At 51.2% G+C, this 27,955-nt stretch overlaps 1 protein-coding gene across 1 annotated transcript in view; it reads right to left on the reverse strand.

Annotated features, from left to right (window-relative positions):
- ULK3 (unc-51 like kinase 3) overlaps positions 1-5,713 on the reverse strand; it is a 41,522-nt gene extending 35,809 nt beyond the window's left edge. The window contains exon 1 of the mRNA XM_082256395.1: positions 5,479-5,713. Within this exon, the coding sequence (XP_082112521.1) occupies positions 5,479-5,574 (96 nt within the window). The 5' untranslated portion in view covers positions 5,575-5,713. The remainder of the gene's footprint in view (positions 1-5,478) is intronic.
- Positions 5,714-27,955: the final 22,242 nt, after the last annotated feature.

Raw genomic sequence — 27,955 nt, forward strand, 5'->3', positions numbered from 1 at the left:
GAGGCTAACAGATCCTGCAGCTAATGTGGCTGCTTGTAGACTGCATCCAGGGCTGATCATTCTCAGGTACGCTCCATGAGCGATTATATGCAAGTAGCTGCAGGAGCTGTCAGCTTTGAATGGAACTGCTGCCCCTAACCATTTACTGGGAGCCCACACTGGGTCTCCCGCACTTAATCACTAATGGCTCACAAGTGTGAATGGAGCCTTAGGCCCCTTTCACACAGGCGGACCGTTCAGATCCGCCTGTCCGTTTTTTTGGCGGATCTGAACGGTCCCCCCATGCATTCCTATGGGGCATCGGATGTCAGCGGAGACATGTCCGCTGACATCCGACCCGATCCGATCCGTCAAATCTGGACGGATGGAAACCCTATTTTCCATCCGTCCAGCGGATCAGAACGGATGGGATCGGGTGAGAACGGACTGACGGTCCGTTGACATCCGATTTCCCCCATAGAGATGCATGGGGAACTGACAGCTGTGTCTCCGCACACAGCACGGAGACACAGCTGTCCTCCTGCTGCTCAGCGGGGGATCGGCGGCTCGATCCCCCGCTGAGAAAAACGGACTCCGTCCAACGGACGGAGTGTGTGAAAGGAGCCTTAGGCCCCTTTCACACATATGATCCGTTCAGTTCATCAGTTCAGTCACGTCAAAATGTATCCGTTTTCCATCAGTTTTCCATCCGTTTTTCATCCATTTTTCATCCGTTTTTCATAAATTTTTCATCAGTTTTTCATCAGTTTTTCGCCCGTTTTTCGTCAGTTATCTGTTTTTCATTCGTTGTCGTCCGTTTTCCATCCGTTGTGATCTGTTTTTCGTCCGATCCGTTTTTTTGACGGATGAAAAATAGGGCATTCATCCGTTCAAAAAAAACGGACATTGACGGAAGCGAATGAAAACGGATGTTAACTGATGATCATCCATTGTCATCCGTTTTTACATAGAGATACATTGATGTCCGTTTTTCATCCGTCAACGGATGGATGAAAAACGGACAAACGGACAGCATGTGTGAAAGGGGCCTAAGGGCTGTTTCACACGGGCGGTCCGATCAGATCCGCCTGTCAGTTTTTTAGGCGGATCTGATCGGATGCCCCATTCAGCCCTATGGAGCAGCGGATGTCAGCGGTGACATGTCCGCTGACACCTGCTGCCATCCGCATCCGATCCGGTCTGTGAAATCCGGACGGATGGAAACCCTATTTTACATCCGTCCTGGGGATCGAATCGGATGGGATCGGATGAGAGTGGACAGGCGGTCCGCTCTCATCCGATTCCCCATAGAGAGCAGCGGGGGCTGACCGTGTGAAAGAGCCCTAACTGTGTTTTTTCATTACATTTTAACCACTTAAGCCCAGGAAGATTTTCCCCCTGACCAGGGGTTTTTTTGCGATTTTTTACTGCGTGACTTTAACAGACAATTGCGCGGTCGTGCGACGCTGTACCTAAACGAATTTGATGTCCTTTTTTTCCCCACAAACAGAGCTTTCTTTTGGTGGTATTTGATCACCTGTGCGATTTTTACTTTTTGCGCTATAAACAAAAAAAGAGCGTAAATTTTGCAAAAACAACATTTTTCACATTTTTTTTATATGAAATTCCCCCCCAAAAAAATGTAAAAATCTAAATTTTTTAACATTTTTGGCCAATTTGTTTTCTGCTACATATGTTTGGTAAAAAAAAAAAAAAATCGCAAACAGCGTATTTTGATTGGTTTGCGCAAAAGTTATTGTGTTTACTAACAAAGGGAAAGATTTCTGTCATTTTTGGTGTTTGTTTTTTTAACGCGTAATGGCAGCGATCTGCGATTTTTTTTGCGGTACTGCGACATTGCGGCGGACAGATCGGACCCTTGACTGACATTTTTGGGGTTACCAGTGACATTACTGCAGTAATCAGTGCTATACATATGCACTGTTACTGCAAAATGACACTGGCAGGGAAGGGGTTAACTTTATTGGGGAAGGAGGGGTTAAGTGTGTCCCTAGGGGCGTGCTTTTTACTGTGATTGGACATGGCTACTAGTGTAAGAACAGTGATCAATGGTCCTACATAGTAGAACCGTATGATCACCATTCCTACACAGGGGAGAATGACAGGCGGCTTGTTTAGATCAGCCGCCTGCCTTTCTCCCTCTGCACCGACGATCGCCGAGTGACCGGCGGACATCGGGGCCGCAGGTCACACGCACGGACTTGCTGGGGAACGAGTGGGGGCGGGAGCACGCCTCCGCGGGCACGCGCTCGCCCGCTTTTGGCTCCCAAGCAAGTGACAGGCTAGTGACGTATATATACGTCACTTTGCCAGGCCGGGGCTGACTGCCGACATATATAGTCGTGCGCGGTTGGCAACCGGTTAAAATAACACTTGAAAAAAATCTTTATTTCACAAAAAATGGAATTAAGTTACAAATCAACATTAAAAGTATATTTTAAATTTAAAGAGCAGGTCATCTTCAGCTTAAGACACCTTGCACACAGGGACATCTAGCGGCTGTGCGTGTATCCCAGGATTTTCGGGCATCCACAGGGGTCTTCAGTCATGCTACCTGTGTAAGAATATGGCATGCTGGACAGGGCTCATCTTTGTACCAAGTGCTACTTGCATTTAGGACCATATGCATTCATGAGTAAATACCCAGAACACAGAAGACCTACACTATACTACCAAAAAGTATTAGGACGCCTGCCTTTACACACACATGAACTTTAATGGCATCCCAGTCTTACTCCATAGGGTTCAATATAGCTATAACAGCTTCAACTCTTCTGGGAAGACTGTCCATAAGGTTTAGGAGTCTGTCTATGGGAATGTTTGACCATTCTTCCAGAAGCACACTTGTGAGGTCAGGCACTGATGTGGATGAGAAGGCCTGGCTCGCAGTCTCAACTTTAATTCATCCTAAAGGTGTTCTATTGGGTTGAGGTCAGGACTCTGTGCAGGCCAGTCAAGTTCCTCCACCCCAAACTCTCTCATCCATGTCTTTATGGACCTTGCTTTGTGCACTGGTGCCCAGTCATGTTGGGACAGGAAGGGGCCATTTCCAAACTGTTCCCACAAACATGGGAGCATGAAACTATTCAAAATGTCTTGGTATGCCAACGCCTTAAAGAGGGTGTAAACCTCTTAAAAATAAATAAATACATTTAAAAAAACCCTGTTAAGACAATGGCATATTGAGCTAGTAGGCATCGCCAACTAGCTCAATATGAAATACCTTAGAACGAAGCCCTTCCAGCGGCGCCCGCTCAGCGCTGAGACGGCCGACATGGTCACCCGTCTTCCTTCTGGGTTTGCGTCCTCCAGCTGTCTGACTGGCCCGAGCCGCAAAGACGTCACTCGAGCCACCTATCATGGCACAGGGCTTTGAAGGAACGGCATTGGCACATGTGCCAGTGACGTCACTGGCTGCATGTAAGGTAAATATCTCCTAAATGATGCAAGTTTAGGAGATATTTACAGTACCTATAGGTAAGCCTTATCATAGGCCTACAGTTACAGAGGGAAGTTTACTTCCACTTTAAGAGTTCCCTTCACTGGAAATAAAGGGCCAAGCACAACCCCTGAAAAACAACCCCCACACCATAATCCCCCCTCCACCAAATGATTTGGACCAGTGCACAAAGCAAGGTCCATAAAGACATGGATGAGCGAGTTTTCGGTGGAGGAACTTGACTGGCCTGCACAGAGTCCTGACCTCAACCCGACAGAACACCTTTAGGATGAATTAGAGGGGAAACTGCGACCCAGGCCTTCTCTCCAACATCAGTGCTTGACCTCACAAATACTTTGTGTGTGACAAGTCACATCTGAAATCACACTAGTGTGAATCAGCCTTTACTGCAAGTTCTAATGGCTGTCTGTGTCCCTGCTGGGGGAAGTCGTCCTCTTTGCCCTGTAGCCCTTTGCACCACAAATTAGAAAAGAATCCACAAGTTCAGTTGGAACAGAAATAGAGGCAAAACCTCCTAATGGGGACACCTGCCTAAGAGGGGACTCAGAAAAATCAAACCAAGATACAAAAAAACTGACAGAGGCTTCATTTATGGACAAGCTTTGGTCTGGTCTGAACTTGGGTTCTGAGTTAACCCGGGAGGACGCTGCCACTGCCGCCTAATTACCTGCAGTCGTATGTATGCAAAGGGAAGGGGGGGGGGGAATGCCCATCACCAATAGGGTCCTATGTGGTCAATGATTTCATGAGTCCTTCTCTTTACATATATGTGGCTGTAGGAGCAGGGAACACCCTGGCTGCAGTTGATTGGAAGGATGCGTCACTGTGCCCAGAGCCAACCACAGCTCACCCCTGGAGTCAGCCCAGCTACACTCAAGTCAACAGAACAGTCCTGGCATCAGATACAGTGGTATAGCATGGGGGGGAGCCAGTGTGGTCCCCCCAGGCCCAACATTTAGAGGGGAGCAGGAGGACAGAGCGGCTCACACATTGAGTGTCGTCCAGCGTAAGACTGCTCTCCGTCATCCAGTGTGAGTCACACTAAATGACAGACATCGGGCTAACGCTGGATTGAGAGAGCAGGCTCAACATAGGTGTGCGCAGGGGGGTGTGCCTGGGCATATCCTAATCCAGGGGCATCGCTCAGCAACTGGCCACCCTCACTGCGCACCGACTGCCCGCCCTCACTGCACACTGCTCACTGATTGGCCACCCTTACTGCACACCGCTCACCGACTGGCTGCCCTCACTGCACACTGTTCACCGACTGCCCGCCCTCACTGTTCAACAAATGGCCATCCTCACCGCACACTGCTCACTAACTGGCCATCCTCACCACACCCTGCTCACTGATTGGCCATCCTCACCGCACACACTGCTCACTGATTCGCTGTCCTCACCGCTCACTGATTGGCTGTCCACACCGCTCACTGATTGGCTGTCCACACCGCTCACTGATTGGCTGTCCACACCGCACACTGCTCACTGATTGGCTGTCCTCACCGCTAACTGATTGGCTGTCCACACCGCTCACTGATTGCCTGTCCTCACCGCACACTGATTGGCTGTCCTCACCGCACACTGATTGGCTGTCCTCACCACACACACTGCTCACTGATTGGCTGTCCTCACCGCACACTGCCCACTGATTGGCTGTCCTAACCGCACACCGCTCACTGATTGGCTGTCCTCACTGTTCAACAAATGGCCATCCTCACCGCACACTGCTCACTAACTGGCCATCTTCACCGCACACTGCTCACTGATTGGCTGTCCTCGCCGCTCCCTGATTGGCTGTCCTCACCGCACACTGACTGGACTCAGGGAATGCTTAAAGTACACAAGTTAGGGGGCACAAATGATTTGCCTCGCCCCGGGTGTTGACAATCCACACTACACCACTAATCAGACTGAATATAGCATGAGCAGGACTAAGCATATCTCTCTGTAGTAGTGGATTCCCTTAATGGGAAGGGCACAGGAGACATACACATGTACTCAGTGCCAGCTGGGTTTACCTTCCTGTAGGCCTTGTAGACGATGGCATAGGTGCCACTACCCAGCTTGTCAGTCAGTATAAAGTCTTCCAGGCGAGGGGGAGCCCAGCCCGCCATAATGTGCCATGCACAGCCGCTCCCGGTGTGTGCTTTGCCCCTTCACCGTATACAGCTCAGCCCGGTGTCTACGACCGACAACGGGATCCACTTCCGTGTATGACACACTCAGCACCTGGGACAGCTGATAGAAGACTGAGCGCTGCTGCCATCTACTGGTGGAAGACCATTACTGTCCACCAATAACAACAGTGTGATTGGGCCCTAAACCTTTCATCCATCCTAAATGATGACACTGAACGATGTTGTGATAGATGATAGTGATGAAAAAAAGCACTTGTGGTTTCACAACTCTTTTTTTATTACATTACCTTCACACAGGTATCCCCCCTTCAGTTATAAACATATCTGACAGACTCACCCACCTCAGCAACTGTTCAGTTCTGCCAATTCCTCCTATCCCTTACAAATCTACCCACAAATCTGACCCCAGCTACATCACTAACCTTCTCTCAAAATACCAACCAAAACATTCAAACTGACCTCCTGCCCTCTAGCCCCCTCGTCACCTCCTTCATGGCCCCCTTGTCACCTCCTTCATGGCCCCCTTGTCACCTCCTCCAATGGCCCCCTTGTCACCTCCTCCAATGGCCCCCTTTGTCACCTCCTCCAATGGCCCCCTTTGTCACCTCCTCCAATGGCCCCCTTTGTCAACTCCTCCAATGGCCCCCTTTGTCACCTCCTCCCATGGCCCCCTTTGTCCCCTCCTCACATGGCCCCTTGTCACCTCCTCCAATGGCCCCCTTTGTCACCTCCTCCAATGGCCCCCTTGTCACCTCCTCCCATGGCCCCCTTTGTCACCTCCTCCAATGGCCCCCTTTTGTCACCTCCTCCCATTGCCCCCTTGTCACCTCCTCACATGGCCCCCTTGTCACCTTCTCCCATGGCCCCTTGTCACCTCCTCCCATGGCCCCCTCGTCACCTCCTACAATGGCCCCCTTTGTCACCTCCTGCCAAGCTCCTCTGCAGGACTTCTCCCGAGCCTCTCTCATTCTCTAGAACTCTCTACTTTAATCTGTCCAACTATCTCATACTCTGGCCGATTTTAGGCGATGCCTGAAAACTTTTCATTTCAGAGAAGCCTATCCTGCCTCCACCTAACAACTGTACTTTTCTTTTCTCCATCAGCTCATCACCCACAGTTATTACCTTTTGTATCAGATGACCCTCCCTTTTAGAGTGTAAGCTCTAGCGAGCAGGGCCCTCTGATTTCTCCTGTATTGAATTGTGTAACTGTAACATCTGCCCCATGTTGTAAAACACTTTGTGCTGGCACTGTATAAATCCTTTAAAAATATAATAATAATCATCATTTTTAGCATAGTAAATTATCAAATAAAAAGAAGATTTTGGGCCTTCATGAGTTTTTTGCCATAATGTGATAGCGTCAGAAATGTCAGCTTTCCCCTTCAGCACCAGCGCTTCCACCTTCTACCAGTCTTCTTCCAGGCTCGGAGTCTTCTGCCTCTTGACTGTCTGGAATGACGCAACTCCCACACATGCGCAAGCGAGTTACTTAACCCCGGCATCAGTGTTGCCAGCAATCTGTAAAATTACGGACGGTTTGCAAAAAAGGGCACTTTTCTCCTATCTGTCATTGTCCGTGGATAGGAGAAAGCACCTGTACATTTGCTAGCTTCTTGATGACTCTGTGGTGCTCATGTGAAGTTCTGGAGCCGACCAATGACCAATCAGCTGAGCTCCAGTGATAGGAGGGGTCCAAGTGCACAAAGACATCATGGGGCTTGGCACTTTTTCCATAAGTTTGAAGGAGACGAGAGGGAGGGGAAGGAGAACCATTAGCCTGAGCCTTCCCTGCAAAGAGTCAGACAAGCAGATACAGGTGTAGCACCCTTTAGTGTGTGCTAAAAGTGAGAGTAGGAAAATTATAGTTTAGATCAGGGCTAAGCCTAAACTATGGAATCAGGGCCACGGTTTAATAAAGCTCGGGGCTGGATGACTCATCCTGGCAGCTCTCTGGTGCCTCCCCCTGGTCTAGAAGCTTGGTGAATCCTCTAGAATTAGTAGGTGGAGGTTAGGAGGAGCTACCTTGAACATTTATGGAGCCTCAGCCAATCCCCTACAGGGGTCTGAGACCATTCTATAAATAGCCATGGGCCAGGCCAGCAGGGGTGACAGGTGGAAGATGGAGGTACAGTATTGAGGAGGCTGTCAGTGGCCCTCAGGGGTGCCACCTAGTCTGGGGGGGGGGCTGCCTTGGGCCGGGACTCGGGTGGTGGAAGGATTCTGCTAAAACACACAGGAGGAGTCTTTCTTGGAGGCACGGGAGCAAGAGAGAGGACAAAATGAGTAATCAACACTGTTGGCAGAGTTGTATAAAGTACTCGAAACCCATACTTGAGTAGAAGTGGAAGTGCTCGATCAAAAAGTGACTTGAGTAGAAGTACTAAAGTATTCAACATTTTTTGTACTTAAGTATTGCAAGTAGTTTTTTTTTAAATGCTTTCAAGTCAAGTGAACCTCCCATCCCTATCCAAGTTATTAACCCACTAATTAAAAAAAAAAAACAAAGTCACAGACTGATCTCTGACTCTAGGTGCTGTGAATATTCGATGTATCTGGTTGTGTAGGAGTGGGGGATCCAAGTTCATCAGCAGTCCCTAGAGGGGTGTGCTACACAGGTGTGTGTGCATGTGTCACCTCCAGGCTGTAGGGTGATTGACTGACCATCCCACAGAGTCTGTGTGGTAGTCGGTTGGTCAGTCACTCTGTAAGGGGGTCATTGACGTAAGGGTGGAGTGGGTACAATAAGGTAAGCCCTGACACGGATGTCAGAGAGAAGTGGGGACCCTAAGGTAAGGGGGACACTTATATAAGGGGGAACTCTGTGGACTCTAGTGTAAAAGGGGAACTCTGGCCATGAGACCCCCCTTTTACATTTGGGTTCCCAACCCCCCCCCCTTACGTCAGAGTCCCCAGAGTTCCCCCTTACATCAGAGTCCACAAGGGTTCCCTTTACTGTTTTATTCTTTTAAATCAGAGAAAAATTTTATTGAGAAAACTCACACCTTTACAACAGGTAAATGTACATTTAGCTTCTACATTGAAGTTTTTGCCACAGAATTCAAATCTCATTACTTCAGTGAAATATAAGTACACAATCCAAACCACATTGCCTATATAAATCCTCACAGATAAATCCTTCCCCCACCCCATTGCCTCTAGTCAATTATAAGGGCCCTGCAAACACTTCAGTGAGTTAAGTTAACAATCAATCCATGATCAGGTCAGTGGGGGCCATACCCGGGCAGTTCAACCAGACTCCCCATATCTTAGAAAACTTTTACCGGAGAACCCCTATGCTGGTAAATAATATTTTCCATGCGTAGAGTGCGACCCATCTGCTCCAGCCACATCCCATATGTCGGGGGGTCCTGTGCAGTGCAATGTCGTAGGATAAGTAAACGGGCTTGAAACAGGGCTCGAGTGGCTGCCTCCCGCTGAAACCTATCTTCCACGACCTGGTCTAGTATACCCAATAGGCATTGTCTGGGATCCCTACGGATGTCCACCCCCAGCACCCTGTTAATAGCGGCAATCACAGTAGACCAGTATCTGTGCAGCTTCGGGGGCATCGCCACAATAAGTGAATCAAGTCCCCATCGCCCCTCCGGCATCTACCACAGAGGTTATCGATGCGGAGGCCCATGGCATGGAGTTTCAAGGGCATATGGTGAACTCTAAGGAGGATGTAAAGCTGGGAAACCTGGTGAGATTCATTCAGAGAACAGGTGCGTACCACCTCTAAGGCCTCCTCCCACTGCTCGCCAGGGATCTCCCCCACATCAGTGCTCCAGTGTTCGCACGCCCTGCCAGGGTATTTCTCCAAATATGTACCCAATAGCGAGGCGTAGCAACTGAATATAAACCCCTTAGTGTCTGTAAATTGCTGCATAAGGGAGAAGACAGGAGTGGAGGACAGGTAAAGCTGACCCAGGGCGGCCTGAGCCCGCACAGCGTGTTGCATTTGCATATAGTAGAACCGCATATTCCCCGGAATTGAGAAGCGATCCTGTAGTTGCTCAAAGGTCAACAGAGACCCCCCCACTCAAGATGTGCGTTAGGTGTGTCACTCCAAAGGGACGCCCCCCTGCCAGCCTGGTCCAACTTATTAAATTCAGGGTACGTTAGATTATACCAGATCGGGCTAAACTTGTTGTACCCCGAGGCCTGCTGTATCTGCTTAGTTTTGTCCCATACCTTTTGAAGGAGTCGATACGTAGGGTAGCGCCTATTTGATTTGGCAAAAAGCTGGGCCTCCAACCCTTCAGGTACCCCACACGTGCCGGTAAACTGTTGCATGACCGCTAGCGCCGCGCCAACCCGCGTCCCCAAGACTACGCCCACCAAATGCTGTAGTTGGGAGGCCAGATAATACAGCCAGGGATTAGGGAGAGCAAGACCACCCCCATCACGAGGCTTCTGTAACTGCTCTAGGGGTATCCTCGCCGCCTTTCCTTTCCACATTAGGGACCTAAATAGGGGGTTCACAACGCGGAAGGTTTTCAGTGTGATTACAATTGGGGAGTTATGGAGGAAGTACAACAATTGCGGCATCAGGACCATCTTAATAAGATTTATCCTACCCGCTAGCGAGAGCCAGAGTTTATTCCATATTCTGATTTTATCCTCGAATTTCGTTAAGAGGGGACTTATGCTGAGTTGGCTATATTGAGTCAGATTCGCAGAGACCATCACCCCCAGGTATTTGAACGTATGAACCACAGGGACCGGACAAAGAGATCCCAAGGACTAGGCAACGTCCCTACAGTATCTAGGTGCAAGAGTGCTCCCTTTACTGTTTAAATATCAATTTTCTTCGTTTTTAATAGGCGTTTCTGATATATTTCAGGATGTGCTCCAGCAGGACATTTACCATGATTTGTCAGTGAAAAAAAGTAATGGGGGTTGGCAACCCTGCCTGGCACACAACCAAGGCACTGAGCTGCCAGTCAAGGAGATCAGAAGAGATATAAACGTAGTCTCCTCTGTCGTAAAATAAGTCAGATTCTTTTTTTTTTCCTTTTACTTCCACTTTTTGCCCATTCAGCATAAAGCCATTGCATATTTCTGGGATTACGGGTGTCTTAGAACTGCATAGACCATAGACATGAATGGATGAAGGCGCACAGCAAGTTACGTAAAGTAGCACGAATGCACAGACATAATGCACCAAACGCATTACGAGAGCATACAGCCACCTTCACCCATTCATGTCTATGGGCGGCTGTATGCAGCTATATGACATCCAGGACACCAGAAATACGCAGGGTCCTTGCGCTGCACTGGGAAATGCACCCATGTGTATGCAGCCTTATACGAAGGATTTTGCTGGCAGGAAGATCCTGAGTAACAAAATATGTTATGTTCCATAAAGAACACGCAAGTAAGATTCTTCTTCATCCTCTTCTTGCTGCAGGGTTGCAATTTACATGTCATGTATACACTCATTGCTGCACTATGGATCATTGCATCGCTATGTTCAGATCTGTAAAAATAAAAAAATGCTACACCGCTTCAAATGCTGTTTTTCTTTTTTCCACCACCGCCTGTATGCAGGCCTAATTTCTCATAGCTTGGATGGGGGGGGGGGGTCCTTTTCCTACATATTTATGCTTCCTCTCTGTCAGCTCAGAACATTGGGGGGCATGTAGTCAGAAAGCACTTACTGTTTTTATTTTTAATTTCAGGTACTTATATAGTGCTGCCTATTTACGCAGCGTTTCACATACAAACTCACCGGACACTTTGTTAGGTACACCTGTTCAGTTCCTTGGTAACATAAATTGCTAATCAGCCAATCACATGGCAGCAACGTAATGCATTTAGGCATCTACATGTGGTGAAGATAACTTGCTGAAGTTCAAACATCAGACCATCAGAATGGGGAAAAAGGGGGATTTAGGGGACTTTGAACTTGGCATGGTTGTTGGTGCCAGACAGGCTGGTCTGAGTATTTCAAAAACTGCTGATCTACTTGTATTTTCACGCACAACCATCTCTAAGGTGTAGAGAGAATGGTCCAACAAAGAAAAATTGATCATGAATGGCTTTTTTGAGGGCAGTGAAACCCATCACAAGTGTAAACAAACCCCTACACTGGAGGAAGCCTCATCTTGCTGCACGATCTAATGCGTTTTTTCAAGATGTCCATCCAGGAGCTTGTGTAATATGTATACGATACCAGGTGAGGTGTGTTTTATCTGTGAAGGTGGCTAATAAAATAATGTAAAACATACAGTACATATTGTATATTTTCTGCTCATGGAAATCGGGTCTAAATAGGCACTGTCTCTAAACAATGTGTTTGAAGATCTCACTGCCGAAAGTTGGTTTATATAGATTACATATTTAGATTTTGTAAACTGTGACAACAAGGCATTGAAGGTGTCATTTAATTGTATCCTACACAGGGCCAGATTAACATAGGGGCTATTGGAGCTGCAGCTCCAGGCCCCTACCTTGATATAGGCCCCGGGTTGGCCATATTCACTGTTACCGCTCTTCTGTCACTTGTAAACACAGAAGTCTGGCTTCTATGCTCGCTTCCCCAGGCAGCTCCCTCAGAACCTCCCCACACAGCACGAAGGCCGGACAAGGAGGGACAGTTGCCGATGCATGGATGTGTTTATGGGCTTCAGAGCCAGCATCCCATGTTGAATTAGACATGCATGGCTGCACCCTTCCTCCTCTGGGTGCATGCCAAGGCACGGCCCTTAAGGCCCTTCAAAATCCTCAGCACCAAGCCCATGATGCTCTTAATCCAGCCCTGTCCCTACAAGCTGATTCATTGCCACATAAGCATATACCAGGAACCTAAATTAAAATGTTAACTACAGATAAAGGTCTCATTATACTGGTGATCTTTGCCCAGATTGCAGCTGTAAAACAATTTCCACAGTATAAATCTTCCTTAGAAAAGCAAAGCATGGTCTGATAGTTTTACTGTTTAATAGAAAGAAATCCTGAGGGCACAGGAAGAAAAGTAACTGCTGTATGCATAAGGAACAACCCAGAACACTTTCTCCATCTTTGCAGGAGAATGGGGACCAGGAACAAGCATCTGCCAGAACCATGGGAATGGTTTCATATACTGTAACTACCTAGAGACAGGAAAACTGGATTTTTGCTTTACCGTAAATTCCTTTTCTCTTAAGTTCATTGACGGACACAGTTCTCTCTGATTCATATCAGTAGGGTTATACTGCCCCCTACAGGAGTAGGACACTAGGCAGAAAAAAAAGTTCTGGCTATGCCTATTGGCAGTCCCGGAGGGTACACCCTCTCTCCTTCTGCATAGGTTGTCAGTTTTGTATCAAAGCAGTGTCAGAAAGTAACACCAACCCAACTCAACTGAAAATATAGGGGCGGGTACTGCGTCCGTCAATGAACTTAAGAGAAAAGGATTTTACGGTAAGTCAAAAATCCAGTTTTCTCTATCGCTCATTGACGGACGCAGTTCTATCTGATTCATATCAGTAGGGACGTCCCAAAGCAGTGCCATAAAATGAGGGGTGGGAACAGCACAAAAGAACAAGTCCCCAAGGCTAAACATAGCCGACCAGGTAACATAGGACTCATCAGAACAAAAGATGAGGCCCACCTGAAACAAACAGTAAACACCCTCAAGGAAGGACAAAAGCCCTCCACCAAGCAGCAGCCAGCAAAAAACCTTGCGGCCAAAAAGAGGCATCTGCAGATGCCAGCACATCCACCTTATAAAACGTGGTAAAGGTGTGAACAAATGACCAGGTAGTCGATTTGCAACCTGAAGCACAGATGCCTGTATGGCAAAAAGCCCAGGAAGCACTAGGCGCCCGAGTAGAAAGTGCCGTAACAGGGAAAGGTAGGACCTGACCCTTAATTGAAGAAGCCTGCACAACCGATTGTCCGATCCAACTGGAAACAGTCGCAGCAGACACAGGCAGCCCTGTTCTTGGGCCATCCGTGGGCAGAGAGAGCGAACCTGACTTACGCACACCTCGAAAGCCCGAACTCTAACCAGAGTATGCAGCGCACATTCCGTAGGATGAGGGGGACTTAGGACACAAGATGGCAATAAAATGTCCTTGTGCAAGTGAACACTAGAAACCACCTTCGGAGTGAAGGACGGATCCAGATGAAGTACCACCTGGCCCCGCGAACCAACATATAGGGAGAACGACAGGACAATATCGCCAGCGCCGACACCCTGCGTGCAGACTGACAGCAAACAAGAAGGCCACCTTCTGTAATAAGGCAGGCAGGGGATACCCTCGCTACTCACAAAAGGGGGGTCTTGAAGAACCGACTGCACCAAATCAAGGTCCCCAGTTGGTGACAGAGGTCGCACCAGAAGAACCAAGAGTCGCATCCCCTGGAAGAAGTTACGCACCAGGGAACGGGCGGCCAACGGCCTTTGGAAGAATATCGCCAAAGCCGAAACCTGACCCTTGACCGCACTCAAGGCCAACTTTTGATCAACTCTCCATTGAAGGAAGCCAAGATCCGGCCACCGAGTAAAGGCCCGTACACACGTACCGATCGTCGGCATACAAACGTCGGCGGACGAAAGATCTGCCGATTGTATGCGTGTTAGTATGGTGCCTCCGACAGCTGTCTGCGCACAATCCGCGGACAAAAGTCTTTCTTGCAAACATGAAAATTTTTGTCTGCGGACACCAGAACGGACGATTGTTCGCCTGTCAGTACAGAATTCGGCCGACAGACCGCAGATTTGCAAGACTGGGCATGCTCAGAAAATAAAAAACACAGGGAAAGTTAACCATTACATGACATCACTTCTGCAGTCAGCTGAAGTCTGCAGACAAAATTCTTGTGCTGTCCTTGTGCTGTCTTTGCACTTTTCAACAGACACCGACATCCCGGGGAGAAAAGACGAACATTTGTATGACGACGATCTGCGTGTGTGTACGGGGCTTTAGAGCGAGGGGGAGCCCAAGGAGACTCACACCACGCAATACACAAAACTTTCTCATATGATGAAAAAAAATCATCCTAGAAGACGCTTCCTACGCTTTACACAGGGTGGGAATCACTGAAGCAGACAATCCTCTGTCCCTCAACACCCAGCTTTCAACAGCCAAACCGGAAAGCCGGACTAGAGATTGGCCCTGGAGATAATAAACCCTCCCTGAGAGGGATTCTCCAAGGAGCGTCAGCGGCAAGCCTGATCAGGTCAGCGTACACAAGCCCGGCGAGGCCAGTCCAGAGCCACACAAATGACCAAAATCCCTTCCACCACGATCCTGCAAAGGAATCTTGGCAGCAATCCGAGGGGAGGAAAAGGAGACAGCAGCCAATACTGACCTTGGCCCATCCGTGAGCACTCTCACACAACCATGCCGGCGTCAGTCCACCATGCCAAACTTCTGAGCATCGTACATGTTGAACCTAGCGAATTGTTCTTGCCTACGACAGAACCCATGGTGCCACCATTGCACCCGCCAGAGGGTCCAGGGAAGCGGGCCAATGAAGGCACAACTGCTGGAACACCTTCGGATGCAGGGACCATACCCCTGCATCCAAGGCCTGTCGACTGAGGCAACCCACCTGCCAATTTTTCCACACCTGGAAAGGAAACAGCAGAGAGCTGGAACAAGGCACTCTTCCCAATGAAGAATGGTCACTCCCAAGGCTGCAAGGGCCCCCTTGGTGAAAGCCATAAGCCAGGGTCGAGGCGTAGTCGATTGAATGTGCAGCGGACAGCTGAAGGAGTCCGAACCAGTGAAGTAGGCAAAGCCGGATTGCTCTCAGCCCCAGGACAGTAACCGGTAACCTGGATCCTCCAGGGACCATACTCCTGAAGCAGAGAACCTGCCAAGGACTCCTAGTAAAAAGGGGAGGAAGGATTCCAGAACAAGACCCCCTGGTCACCCAGCTCAGCTGGATCCGTAAGTCCAGAGAGTCTGGATTCTAGTCCCATTCGAGGAGGATTGCCATCTGGTTAAACCCCGAGAGGGATTGAGCGAAAGGTACCGTCTTGAAAGACATCAGCAGTCCCAGAACATGCATGCAGGTCCAAAGGGAGGACCATATGTGGGACAGCAACAGCCGAACCGCCGTCCGAAGTCCCAAGAGGTTTTTTTCCCCCTGAGGGAGAAACACCCTGACTGAGGACAAGTCCAAAGTCAAGCCCAGATAGTCCAGTCCCATGGAAGGGACCAGGGATGATTTCAGAAGGTTCAGAACCCACCTGAACTCCTCCAGAGTTCTCATGGTGACTTCCAACTCCGTTATCAGCACTTGGGGACACCAAGCGGAGAAGTAGATCGGCCAGGAAACCAGGACCGATACGCCCCGCTGCCGCAACAGCACCACGACCGGAGCCAACACCTTTGTGAAGATCCTAGTAGCAGAAGCGAGGCCAAGGGGTAACGCTACAACAACCAATAGAAATCCTTCCCCACAGCAAAAAAAACCCGTAGGTGTCCAAAACATAACAGGATATGAAGGTAGGCAGCTTGATGTCTATGGAGGACAGGGATCCCCCAGATGAAGGGAAGTCCCCATCGAGCGAACCGATACCAACTTGAATTGTTGATACGCATGGAAACATCAAAGAGCCAGTAGGTCCAGCTTGTTGAACAAGAGCTTGAACTGCCCCACAGAGTGCCTGCAAGCGATTCGGGATAGCCGTACCTTGGGAGGGATAACCTACCAGAAAAAAATGGATCGAAACTCGATCTGACAACTAGACCGCATGACCTCCTGAACCCAGCTGCCTGGGACCTGGGCCAGCAGCAGGTCCGAGAACCAGCAAGGACGCCCCCCTAGATGGGTGAGGGCGCACCTTCAGGCCGAGTAGGCCTTATCCGCAGGTCTGGAAAAAAAAAAAAAAAACACGATCTCTTGTTCGCCAGACCAGGGTCGTTTGGAAACACCCGAGGAAGTCCTGTAGGACGTCGCCACATCGACTGTCCCAGAGGGACGAAGAAACTGCTTGTGAGCCGAAAGGGAGGAACCCTGTCTGCGACGAAGGCCGGCACCCTTGTTAGCCTGTAGAAGAAAAGCACTCTTCCCCCGTGAGACCCTTTTACAACGTCATCCAGGGCAGCGCCAGACAGGCGATCCCCCTGAAAAGGGAGATCCATTAAGGCCTTCTTAGAAGTGTGGTCTGCGGACCACACTCCGGTATACGCCGCACAACCACCGCCGAAACCGACAGATGACCCATACAAGGGAGCCTCGTCCAGCGCGGCATTGTAAACAAAATGCAGCCCTTGCGCCAGCTGGTCCAACAGCTCCCCCAGGGCAAGAGGGACTTGCCCCACACCAAGTCACGGCGTTGGAACTCCACCCATCAGGCAGAGTCTGAGTGGCAAGGGCAAACATAAACACTGTTCCCAGTGCAGACCACGCCAGGGAGTACAGATCGCGAGCCACAGCCCGCTGTCACGGAACCATGAACCAGACGTACAACAACAGATAAGTGAAAATAAGAAGGCTTTATTGAAAATCAAGCTGTAAAGCAAAAGTCCAAACGGATGGCGAAACCGAGGCAGAGTCCTTTGCGAAGCCAGAGGTCAGGAACCGGGAGGGTAGTCAGACGAAGCCGGGATCAGGAACCAGCAGGGTAGTCAGACGAAGCCAGGATCAGGAACCAGCAGGGTAGTCAGACGAAGCCAGGATCAGGAACCAGCAGGGTAGTCAGACTAAGCCAGGATCAGGAACCAGCAGGGTAGTCAGACGAAGCCAGGATCAGGGACCAGAAGCAGCAGCAGTCTTAGAAGCATGTGAACACAGGAGGACCAAGCAAGGAACTGAAGCCACAGACCTCCTATATATATGAGCTAGGCATCCAGCTCCTCCCAGTGGGAAGGAGGAGCCGCAGGGTGGGAGGCTACAAGAAACCCAGAAACCAAGATGGCCGCCAGCACATGTCAAATGAAGGAGAACAGCAAGAAGGTAAGACCATGACAGTACCTCCCCCTCAAGGGCCCCTCCTCCGCGGAGAAAAGAACGGTTTCTGAGGGAAGCGTGCGTGGAAGGCTCGGAGCAAGGCAGGAGCATGGACATCTGCGGAGGGAACCCAGGAACGCTCCTCTGGACCATAACCACGCCAATGAACCAAAAACTGCACCCGACCGCGGACCAGGCGTGAGTCCAGGATATTGCTCACCTCATACTCCTCACGATTGCCCACTTGGACCGGACGGGGCCGAGGAACCGAGGGAGTGAAACGATTACACACCAGTGGCTTCAACAGGGAGACATGAAACACGTTGGAGATCCGCATGCCAGGAGGAAGCGCAAGGGCATAGGCTACCGGGTTTACCCTGCGAAGCACTCGGAAGGGACCAACAAAGCGAGGCGCCAGCTTGGGAGTGGGCACTCGAAGGTTGAGGTTGCGGGTGGACAACCATACACGGTCTCCGGCCTGGTAGGAAGGAGCAGGCGCTCGTCTGCGATCAGCCTGGAGTCTCTGGCGCTGCGCAGAGACCTCAAGGGACTTCTGGATCTGTACCCAAGAAGCACGTAGGATGGAAAGGTGATCCTCCACAGCCGGAATATCCTGGGGAGAGAATACCTCCGGTAACACGGCAGGTTGGAACCCATAATTGGCCATAAAGGGAGACGTCCCAGAGGAAGAGTTCACCGCCGTGTTCCTGGCAAACTCAGCCCAAGGCAGGAGGTCAACCCAATTGTCTTGGTAATCGGAGACATAGCAACGAAGGAATTGCTCCAAGGCCTGATTGGATCGTTCTGCGGCCCCATTGGACTGAGGGTGGTAGGCCGAGGAGAAGGAGAGATGAATCCCCAACTGGGAGCAAAAGGTGCGCCAGAACCTGGACACAAACTGACTCCCCCGATCCGACACAATCTCCTTGGGCAAACCGTGCAACCGGAAGACCTCCCTGGCAAAAATCGTGGCCAACTCCTGTGCAGAGGGTAACTTCTTGAGAGGAACACAGTGGCACATTTTGGAAAATCGATCCACAATCATGAGAATGACCGTATGGCCTCGGGATGCAGGGAGGTCCACAATGAAATCCATCCCCAGGTGTGACCATGGGCGCTCCCCGGTGGCTATGGGTTGCAGAAGGCCCAACGGAAGGTGCCGAGGGGACTTACTCTGGGCACAAACGGGAGCATGCCGCTACATATGCGGCGATGTCGGAACGTAGGGAAGGCCACCAGAACAGACGTGAAACAGCCCAGGACAGCTGATTCTTTCCAGGATGCCCCGCGGTCTTGGAGTTATGGTAGGTTCGCAACAACCGAGTGCGCAACTCAGGCACAAAACATCTGCCGTTGGGTCTCCCAGAGGGAGCACCAGATTGAGCCGCCAAAATCTGCTCACCCAGGGGAGAGGTCAGGCTGGTGCGAATGGCGGCCAGGATCTGATTCGGAGGTATGACCGAAGCCGGAATCGACTCCTCCCTGGACAGGTCGGAGTACTGCCGTGATAAGGCATCCGCCCTGATGTTCTTGGAACCGGGTAGGTAGGAGACCACGTAATTAAAACGTGACAAGAACAGAGCCCATCTGGCCTGACGTGGTGTCAATCTCTTGGCCTCAGAAAGGTAGGTCAGATTCTTGTGGTCCGTCAGGATAAGGACCGGAACCACCGAACCCTCGAGCAAGTGCCTCCATTCTTTAAGGGCCTGCACAATGGCCAATAACTCCCTGTCACCAATCTGATAGTTGCACTCCGCGGAAGACAGTTTCCGGGAGTAAAACCCACAAGGAAGCAGAGGACCCTCTGGTGTTCTACGCTGAGACAGAAGGGCGCCTACTCCCGTCTCAGACGCGTCCACCTCGAGGACAAAGGGCAACCCAGGGTTGGGATGCGACAGAATCGGAGCCGACACAAAGGCGGACTTTAGAGCCTCAAAAGCTCGGATGGCCTCGAGCGGCCAGACCTGGGAATTACTGCCCTTCCTGGTCAGATCCGTGAGAGGCTTGGCTAGCATGGAAAAGTCCCTGATGAACTTCCGATAATAATTGGCGAAGCCCAAAAAGCGCTGCAGGGAGCGAAGACCACTGGGCTGGGGCCACTGTAAGACAGCGGAAACCTTCTCAGGATCCATGGAGAACCCCTCAGCGGAAATGATGTAACCTAAGAAGGTTACCTGGGATCGGTGAAATTCGCATTTCTCAAGCTTACCGAACAGCTTGTTCTCTCGTAACCGTTGCAACACTCGTCTGACATCCAGAATGTGGGTCTCCATGGATTCAGAATATACCAAGATGTCATCCAAATAGACCACCACACACTGCTGCAACAGGTCACGGAAAACATCGTTAATGAATTCCTGAAAGACTGCGGGCGCATTGCACAACCCAAAGGGCATAACCAAGGATTCATAATGACCGGTCCTGGTGTTAAACGCGGTCTTCCACTCATCGCCCGCCTTGATCCTTACGAGGTTATATGCCGCCCTCAGGTCGAGTTTGGTAAAGACCGTGGCCCCTTTAAGGCGATCGAACAGCTCGGAAATCAAGGGTATCGGGTAAGCGTTCTTGATCGTGATGCGATTGAGACCCCTGTAATCGATGCAAGGCCTCAACTCACCGCCCTTCTTTTTCACAAAGAAAAATCCAGCCCCTGCCGGGGACGAGGATTTGAGAATGTGTCCGCGTGAAAGCGCCTCCTTCACGTACTCCTCCATGGCCTCATTCTCCGCTACCGACAGTGGATAGACCTTGCCACGAGGAGGAACGGCACCAGGTTGTAACTCGATGGCACAATCGTATGGGCGGTGCGGAGGTAGGGCAACCGCGCGCACCTTATCGAATACATCCCGGTACTCCTCGTATTCAGGAGGCAACAGAGAGTCCAAGGAAGTACACAGCAACTTGACAGGCCCATGGATGCAACTAGCACCACACTGCGGTGACCACGAGAGGATCTCGGCCGATCTCCAATCGAAAGTCGGATTATGCTTCTGGAGCCAGGGGTACCCCAAGACCACCGAGTAGTGTGGAGACGAAATAACCTGGAAGCAGACCGACTCTCTGTGAACGGCACCAATGGCTATCCCCACTGGAAGGGTCTCATGAGTCACGTGTGGCGGCAGAAGGGGTCTGCCGTCTATCGCCTCAAGAGCCAGTGGAGAACCTCGGGCCTGCAGAGGAATGGAATTGGTGGCAGCGAACACACTATCAATTATCAAAAAACAAGCACCAGAGTCCACCAACGCCTGGGTCGTCACTGAGCCCCCGACCCAGGAGAGGACAACAGTGATCAGTGGTTTGTCAACACGGGAAACCGGGGACGAGGAGACTCCACCCAAGATCTGCCCCCGACAGGATCTCAGGTGCGAGCGTTTCCCGGACGGTTCGGACATGCCAACCGAAAATGCCCACCGAGACCACAGTACATGCATCGACCCTCGCGTCTTCGGAGTACCCTCTCCCCCTCGGACAGGCGAGCAAAGCCCAGCTGCATGGGTTCACCCCCAGCCAAGTCATCCCCAGGAGGCGTGGGAGGAGAGGGAGGCACGGGTGGGACAGCAAAGGTAGGCGCCAATCTGTTAGGAGGCCTCCGCAGACTCTCCTTAAAGGAAGGTCTCTCCCTGAGTCTGGTGTCAATCAAAATCAAGAAAGAAATAAGAGACTCGAGCTCCACTGGTAGGTCCTTAGCTGCAACCTCATCCTTCAAGGCATCCGAGAGACCATGAGAGAAAGCGGCGACCAGAGCCTCATTATTCCAGCCCACCTCTGCTGCCAGGGTACGAAACTCAATGGCGTATTCAGCTACGGATCGTGAACCCTGTCTGATGGACATAAGGAGCTTCGCAGCAGAGGCAGCACGAGCCGGCACATCGAATACCCTCCGAAGAGAAGCAACAAAACCGGAAAACTCGGCAACCACCGGATTGTTGTTCTCCCATAAAGGGCTGGCCCAGGCCAAGGCCTTGTCCGAGAGCAGCGAAATTAAGAAGCCCACCTTTGATCTCTCAGTGGGAAAGGCATGTGGCAGCAACTCGAAATAAATGCCCACCTGGTTAAGGAAACCTCGGCACTGAGTTGGCTCTCCCCCAAAGCGCTGTGGAAGGGGGGCAGAACCGATCATACCCCGAAACACCGCAGGCGCAACAACAGGTGTCGGGGTAGACTCTGGCGCAACAACCGGAGCGGCAGTAGGAGCGGGCCCAGGAGCGACAACCGACCCATCGGCAACGGGAGCGAAATGAGCCGTGCGTTCAAGCAGGGTTTGCAACGCCACGGCGAACCGACCCAACAGGTGATCCTGCTGATCAAGTCTGGCAACCAGCGTGGGTAGCGAGGATGGCCCTGTACCGTCAGAATTCATGGCTTGGTCCTAATGTCACGGAACCATGAACCAGACGTACAACAACAGATAAGTGAAAATAAGAAGGCTTTATTGAAAATCAAGCTGTAAAGCAAAAGTCCAAACGGATGGCGAAACCGAGGCAGAGTCCTTTGCGAAGCCAGAGGTCAGGAACCGGGAGGGTAGTCAGACGAAGCCGGGATCAGGAACCAGCAGGGTAGTCAGACGAAGCCAGGATCAGGAACCAGCAGGGTAGTCAGACGAAGCCAGGATCAGGAACCAGCAGGGTAGTCAGACGAAGCCAGGATCAGGAACCAGCAGGGTAGTCAGACGAAGCCAGGATCAGGGACCAGAAGCAGCAGCAGTCTTAGAAGCATGTGAACACAGGAGGACCAAGCAAGGAACTGAAGCCACAGACCTCCTATATATATGGACAAGAAATGGAACAAGTGGCGCACGCTGTTAGCACTACATAAAAACGATAGTCCATATAGTAGCACATCAAGGCTATGATAAAGTCTTAAGGTGAGATTAGGAAGTAGTCTGGATGCTCAGGGCCAGCCTGTTGGGGAGCAGAAGCGATCTCCAAACATGCAACAAACAAAAGAGAAAACAGGCGCCTCTGAGTTAAGACTGCGATTTAATATGGCAAACAAGTAATAAAAACTTACATCAAGGTAAGTATAAGCAGACAAGATGGGTCCTTCCGGTGTCCATGTGGAGGCTGGGGCTTGGAGTCATCACTGTGGGTCTGTAATCCTCTCCTCTCTTCCTCTTCCTGTCCAGCAGGAAGTGGAGGGTGTCACAGCAGTGAGATGGAGGCTTGGACAGCAGGGTGAAACCGCAGTGAGATGGAGGCTTGGGCCGCACGTTGGCCGTGATGCTTGTCCATAGGATCTTCCGGCGTAATGACTGACGCGTTTCCGAGCATGTGCACTGTGGGGGGAAAACAGCGCGCGCTCCTTTTTCAAAGTCGGATGTAAAAGGGAAAGAGAAGGACCAATTTATGTGTTCCAGGACAATGCCCTCTGGTGGTAAAGTTATAAAATTACTATCAAAGTAAACATGACTCTACGTTATAGCTGTATGAGGAACAATGCCCTCTGGTGGTGAAGTTATTAAATTACTATCAAAGTTCATGACTCGACGTTATGGCTGTATGAGGAACAAGGGTCCCTCTAAAGGTCAAACCAGTAAGAAATAAAAATAAACAATAATAGATATGTGATACAATGCATGAAGAGAATAGTGCCATAGACAATGAGAGGAAAATTAGAGAGAAAAAAAAAAAAAAAAAACATGAGATGAAATGAGAAAGAAATGATAAATGTGGAAATAAAATAAATATGAATAAAAATAAAATATAAAAAGTAAATTAAAATAAAAATAAAAAATGGGAAATTGAAAATGAAAAATAAAAATAAATGTAAACAAAATAAAGAATTGTATATGATGTATGCATATCATTAACTGAGACTGAATATACTATTAAAAAAAAAAAAAAAAAAAAAATTATACACATATATACATATACATACATATATATACATACATATATACCAGTGGCGGCCGGCCCATAGGGGGCGCAGGGGCGCCGCCCCCCCCCCCCCAAAAAAAAGAAAAAGAAAAAAAAAAGATTTAAAAAAAAAAAAAAAAAAAAAAATTTTTGCCCACAAGGGGCGCCCGTCTCATTGGTGCCTATGGGGGTGGGGTTTTCCACCCGCAGAGGCGCCGATAGACGGCCTTCTGGGGCGTAACTGTAGCGCAGAGCTCTGCGCTCCACCACCCCTCTTTCGGCGTCCGCCGCATTGGTGCCGATGGGGGGTGGGGTTTTCCACCAGCAGAGGCGCCAATTGGCGGCCTTCTGGGGCGTAACTGTAGCGCAGAAAAATGCGCTACACCGCCCCCTTTTGTGATGTCTTGGATCATGATTGGTCCAGACTCCAGCCTGGACCAATCATGATTCAGGACATCCATGGTGACCTCGTTGGGGGCGGTGCCGGTGCGTGCATCTGTCACTCACCGTCACCGCCCGGTCACTTTCCCGCTGCAGCCCGCGAAGAAGAGGAGTCGCGAGGAGGGGAGAAGCCGCCGCCAGGAGCCGAGCAGAAGAGGACGGACATCAGAGTCGCGAGGAGGGGAGAAGCCGCCGCCGGGAGCCGAGCCGTCGCCAGGTAAGTGCCTATTCCACCACCTGCGCCATGCCTGTGCCATGCCTATTCCACCACCTGCGCCATGCCTGTGCCATGCCTATTCCACCACCTGCGCCATGCCTGTGCCATCTGTGCCATGCCTATTCCACCACCTGTGCCATGACCTTACCACCACCTGTGCCATGACCTTACCACCACCTGTGCCATGACCTTACCATCACCTGTGCCATGCCTGTACCATCTGTGCCATGCCTATTCCACCACCTGTGCCATGCCTGTACCATCTGTGCCATGCCTATTCCACCACCTGCGCCATGCCTGTGCCATGCCCATTCCACCACCAGCGCCATGCCTGTGCCATGCCTATTCCACCACCTGCGCCATGCCTGTGCCATGCCTATTCCACCACCTGCGCCATGCCTGTACCATCTGTGCCATGCCTATTCCACCACCTGTGCCATGACCTTACCACCACCTGTGCCATGACCTTACCACCACCTGTGCCATGACTTTACCATCACCTGTGCCATGCCTGTACCATCTGTGCCATGCCTATTCCACCACCTGTGCCATGCCTGTACCATCTGTGCCATGCCTATTCCACCACCTGCGCCATGCCTGTGCCATGCCCATTCCACCACCTGCGCCATGCCTGTGCCATGCCTATTCCACCACCTGCGCCATGCCTGTACCATCTGTGCCATGCCTATTCCACCACCTGTGCCATGACCTTACCATCACCTGTGCCATGACCTTACCATCACCTGTGCCATGCCTGTACCATCTGTGCCATGCCTATTCCACCACCTGCGCCATGCCTGTGCCATGCCTATTCCACCACCTGCGCCATGCCTGTGCCATGCCTATTCCACCACCTGCGCCATGCCTGTGCCATGCCTATTCCACCACCTGCGCCATGCCTGTACCATCTGTGCCATGCCTATTCCACCACCTGTGCCATGACCTTACCACCACCTGTGCCATGACCTTACCATCACCTGTGCCATGCCTGTACCATCTGTGCCATGCCTATTTCACCACCTGTGCCATGCCTGTACCATCTGTGCCATGCCTATTCCACCACCTGCGCCATGCCTGTGCCATGCCCATTCCACCACCAGCGCCATGCCTGTGCCATGCCTATTCCACCACCTGCGCCATGCCTGTGCCATGCCTATTCCACCACCTGCGCCATGCCTGTACCATCTGTGCCATGCCTATTCCATCACCTGTGCCAAGCCTGTGCCATGCCTATTCCACCACCTGTGCCATGCCTGTACCATCTGTGCCATGCCTATTCCACCACCTGCGCCATGCCTGTGCCATGCCTATTCCACCACCTGCGCCATGCCTGTACCATCTGTGCCATGCCTATTACATCACCTGTGCCATGCCTGTGCCATGCCTATTCCACCACCTGCGCCATGCCTGTACCATCTGTGCCATGCCTATTCCACCACCTGTGCCATGACCTTACCATCACCTGTGCCATGACCTTACCATCACCTGTGCCATGCCTGTACCATCTGTGCCATGCCTATTCCATCACCTGCGCCATGCCTGTACCATCTGCGGCATGCCTATTCCATCACCTGTGCCATGCCTATTCCATCACCTGTGCCATGCCTATTCAATCACCTGCGCCATGCCTGTACCATCTGTGCCATGCCTATTCCACCACCTGTGCCATGACCTTACCATCACCTGTGCCATGCCTATTCCATCACCTGTGCCATGCCTGTAACATCTGTGCCATGCCTATTCCATCACCTGCGCCATGCCTGTACCATCTGCGGCATGCCTATTCCACCACCTGTGCCATGCCTGTACCATCTGTGCCATGCCTATTCCACCACCTGCGCCATGCCTGTGCCATGCCTATTCCACCACCTGCGCCATGCCTGTACCATCTGTGCCATGCCTATTCCATCATCTGTGCCATGCCTATTCCACCACCTGCGCCATGCCTGTACCATCTGTGCCATGCCTATTCCATCACCTGTGCCATGCCTATTCCACCACCTGCGCCATGCCTGTACCATCTGTGCCATGCCTATTCCACCACCTGTGCCATGACCTTACCATCACCTGTGCCATGCCTGTACCATCTGTGCCATGCCTATTCCACCACCTGCGCCATGCCTATTCCACCACCTGTGCCATGCCTATTCCATCACCTGTGCCATGCCTATTCCACCACCTGCGCCATGCCTGTACCATCTGTGCCATGCCTATTCCACCACCTGTGCCATGACCTTACCATCACCTGTGCCATGCCTGTACCATCTGTGCCATGCCTATTCCACCACCTGCGCCATGCCTATTCCACCACCTGTGCCATGGCCTTACCATCACCTGTGCCATGCCTATTCCATCACCTGCCCCATGCCTGTACCATCTGTGCCATGCCTATTCCACCACCTGTGCCATGACCTTACCATCACCTGTGCCATGCCTGTACCATCTGCGCCATGCCTATTCCACCACCTGCGCCATGCCTATTCCACCACCTGTGCCATGACCTTACCATCACCTGTGCCATGCCTATTCCATCACCTGCGCCATGCCTGTACCATCTGTGCCATGCCTATTCCACCACCTGTGCCATGACCTTACCATCACCTGTGCCATGCCTATTCCATCACCTGTGCCATGCCTATTCCATCACCTGCGCCATGCCTGTACCATCTGTGCCATGCCAATTCCACCACCTGTGCCATGACCTTACCATCACCTGTGCCATGCCTATTCCATCATCTGTGCCATGCCTATTCCACCACCTGCGCCATGCCTGTACCATCTGTGCCATGCCTATTCCATCACCTGTGCCATGCCTATTCCACCACCTGCGCCATGCCTGTACCATCTGTGCCATGCCTATTCCACCACCTGTGCCATGACCTTACCATCACCTGTGCCATGCCTGTACCATCTGTGCCATGCCTATTCCACCACCTGCGCCATGCCTATTCCACCACCTGTGCCATGCCTATTCCATCACCTGTGCCATGCCTATTCCACCACCTGTGCCATGCCTGTACCATCTGTGCCATGCCTATTCCACCACCTGTGCCATGACCTTACCATCACCTGTGCCATGCCTGTACCATCTGTGCCATGCCTATTCCACCACCTGCGCCATGCCTATTCCACCACCTGTGCCATGGCCTTACCATCACCTGTGCCATGCCTATTCCATCACCTGCCCCATGCCTGTACCATCTGTGCCATGCCTATTCCACCACCTGTGCCATGACCTTACCATCACCTGTGCCATGCCTGTACCATCTGCGCCATGCCTATTCCACCACCTGCGCCATGCCTATTCCACCACCTGTGCCATGACCTTACCATCACCTGTGCCATGCCTATTCCATCACCTGCGCCATGCCTGTACCATCTGTGCCATGCCTATTCCACCACCTGTGCCATGACCTTACCATCACCTGTGCCATGCCTATTCCATCACCTGTGTCATGCCTATTCCACCACCTGTGCCATGACCTTACCATCACCTGTGCCATGCCTATTCCATCACCTGTGCCATGCCTATTCCATCACCTGCGCCATGCCTGTACCATCTGTGCCATGCCAATTCCACCACCTGTGCCATGACCTTACCATCACCTGTGCCATGCCTATTCCATCACCTGTGCCATGCCTGTACCATCTGTTCCATGCCTATTCCATCACCTGCGCCATGCCTGTACCATCTGTGCCATGCCTATTCCACCACCTGTGCCATGACCTTACCATCACCTGTGCCATGCCTATTCCATCACCTGTGCCATGCCTGTACCATCTGTTCCATGCCTATTCCATCACCTGCGCCATGCCTGTACCATCTGTGCCATGCCTATTCCACCACCTGTGCCATGCCTGTACCATCTGTGCCATGCCTATTCCATCACCTGTGCCATGCCTATACCATCTGTGCCATGCCTATTCCACCACCTGCGCCATGCCT

The sequence above is a fragment of the Pelophylax lessonae genome (genome assembly GCF_965119305.1).
Source record: "Pelophylax lessonae genome assembly, chromosome: 4".
In the NCBI taxonomy this organism is placed as follows: Eukaryota; Metazoa; Chordata; class Amphibia; order Anura; family Ranidae; genus Pelophylax; species Pelophylax lessonae.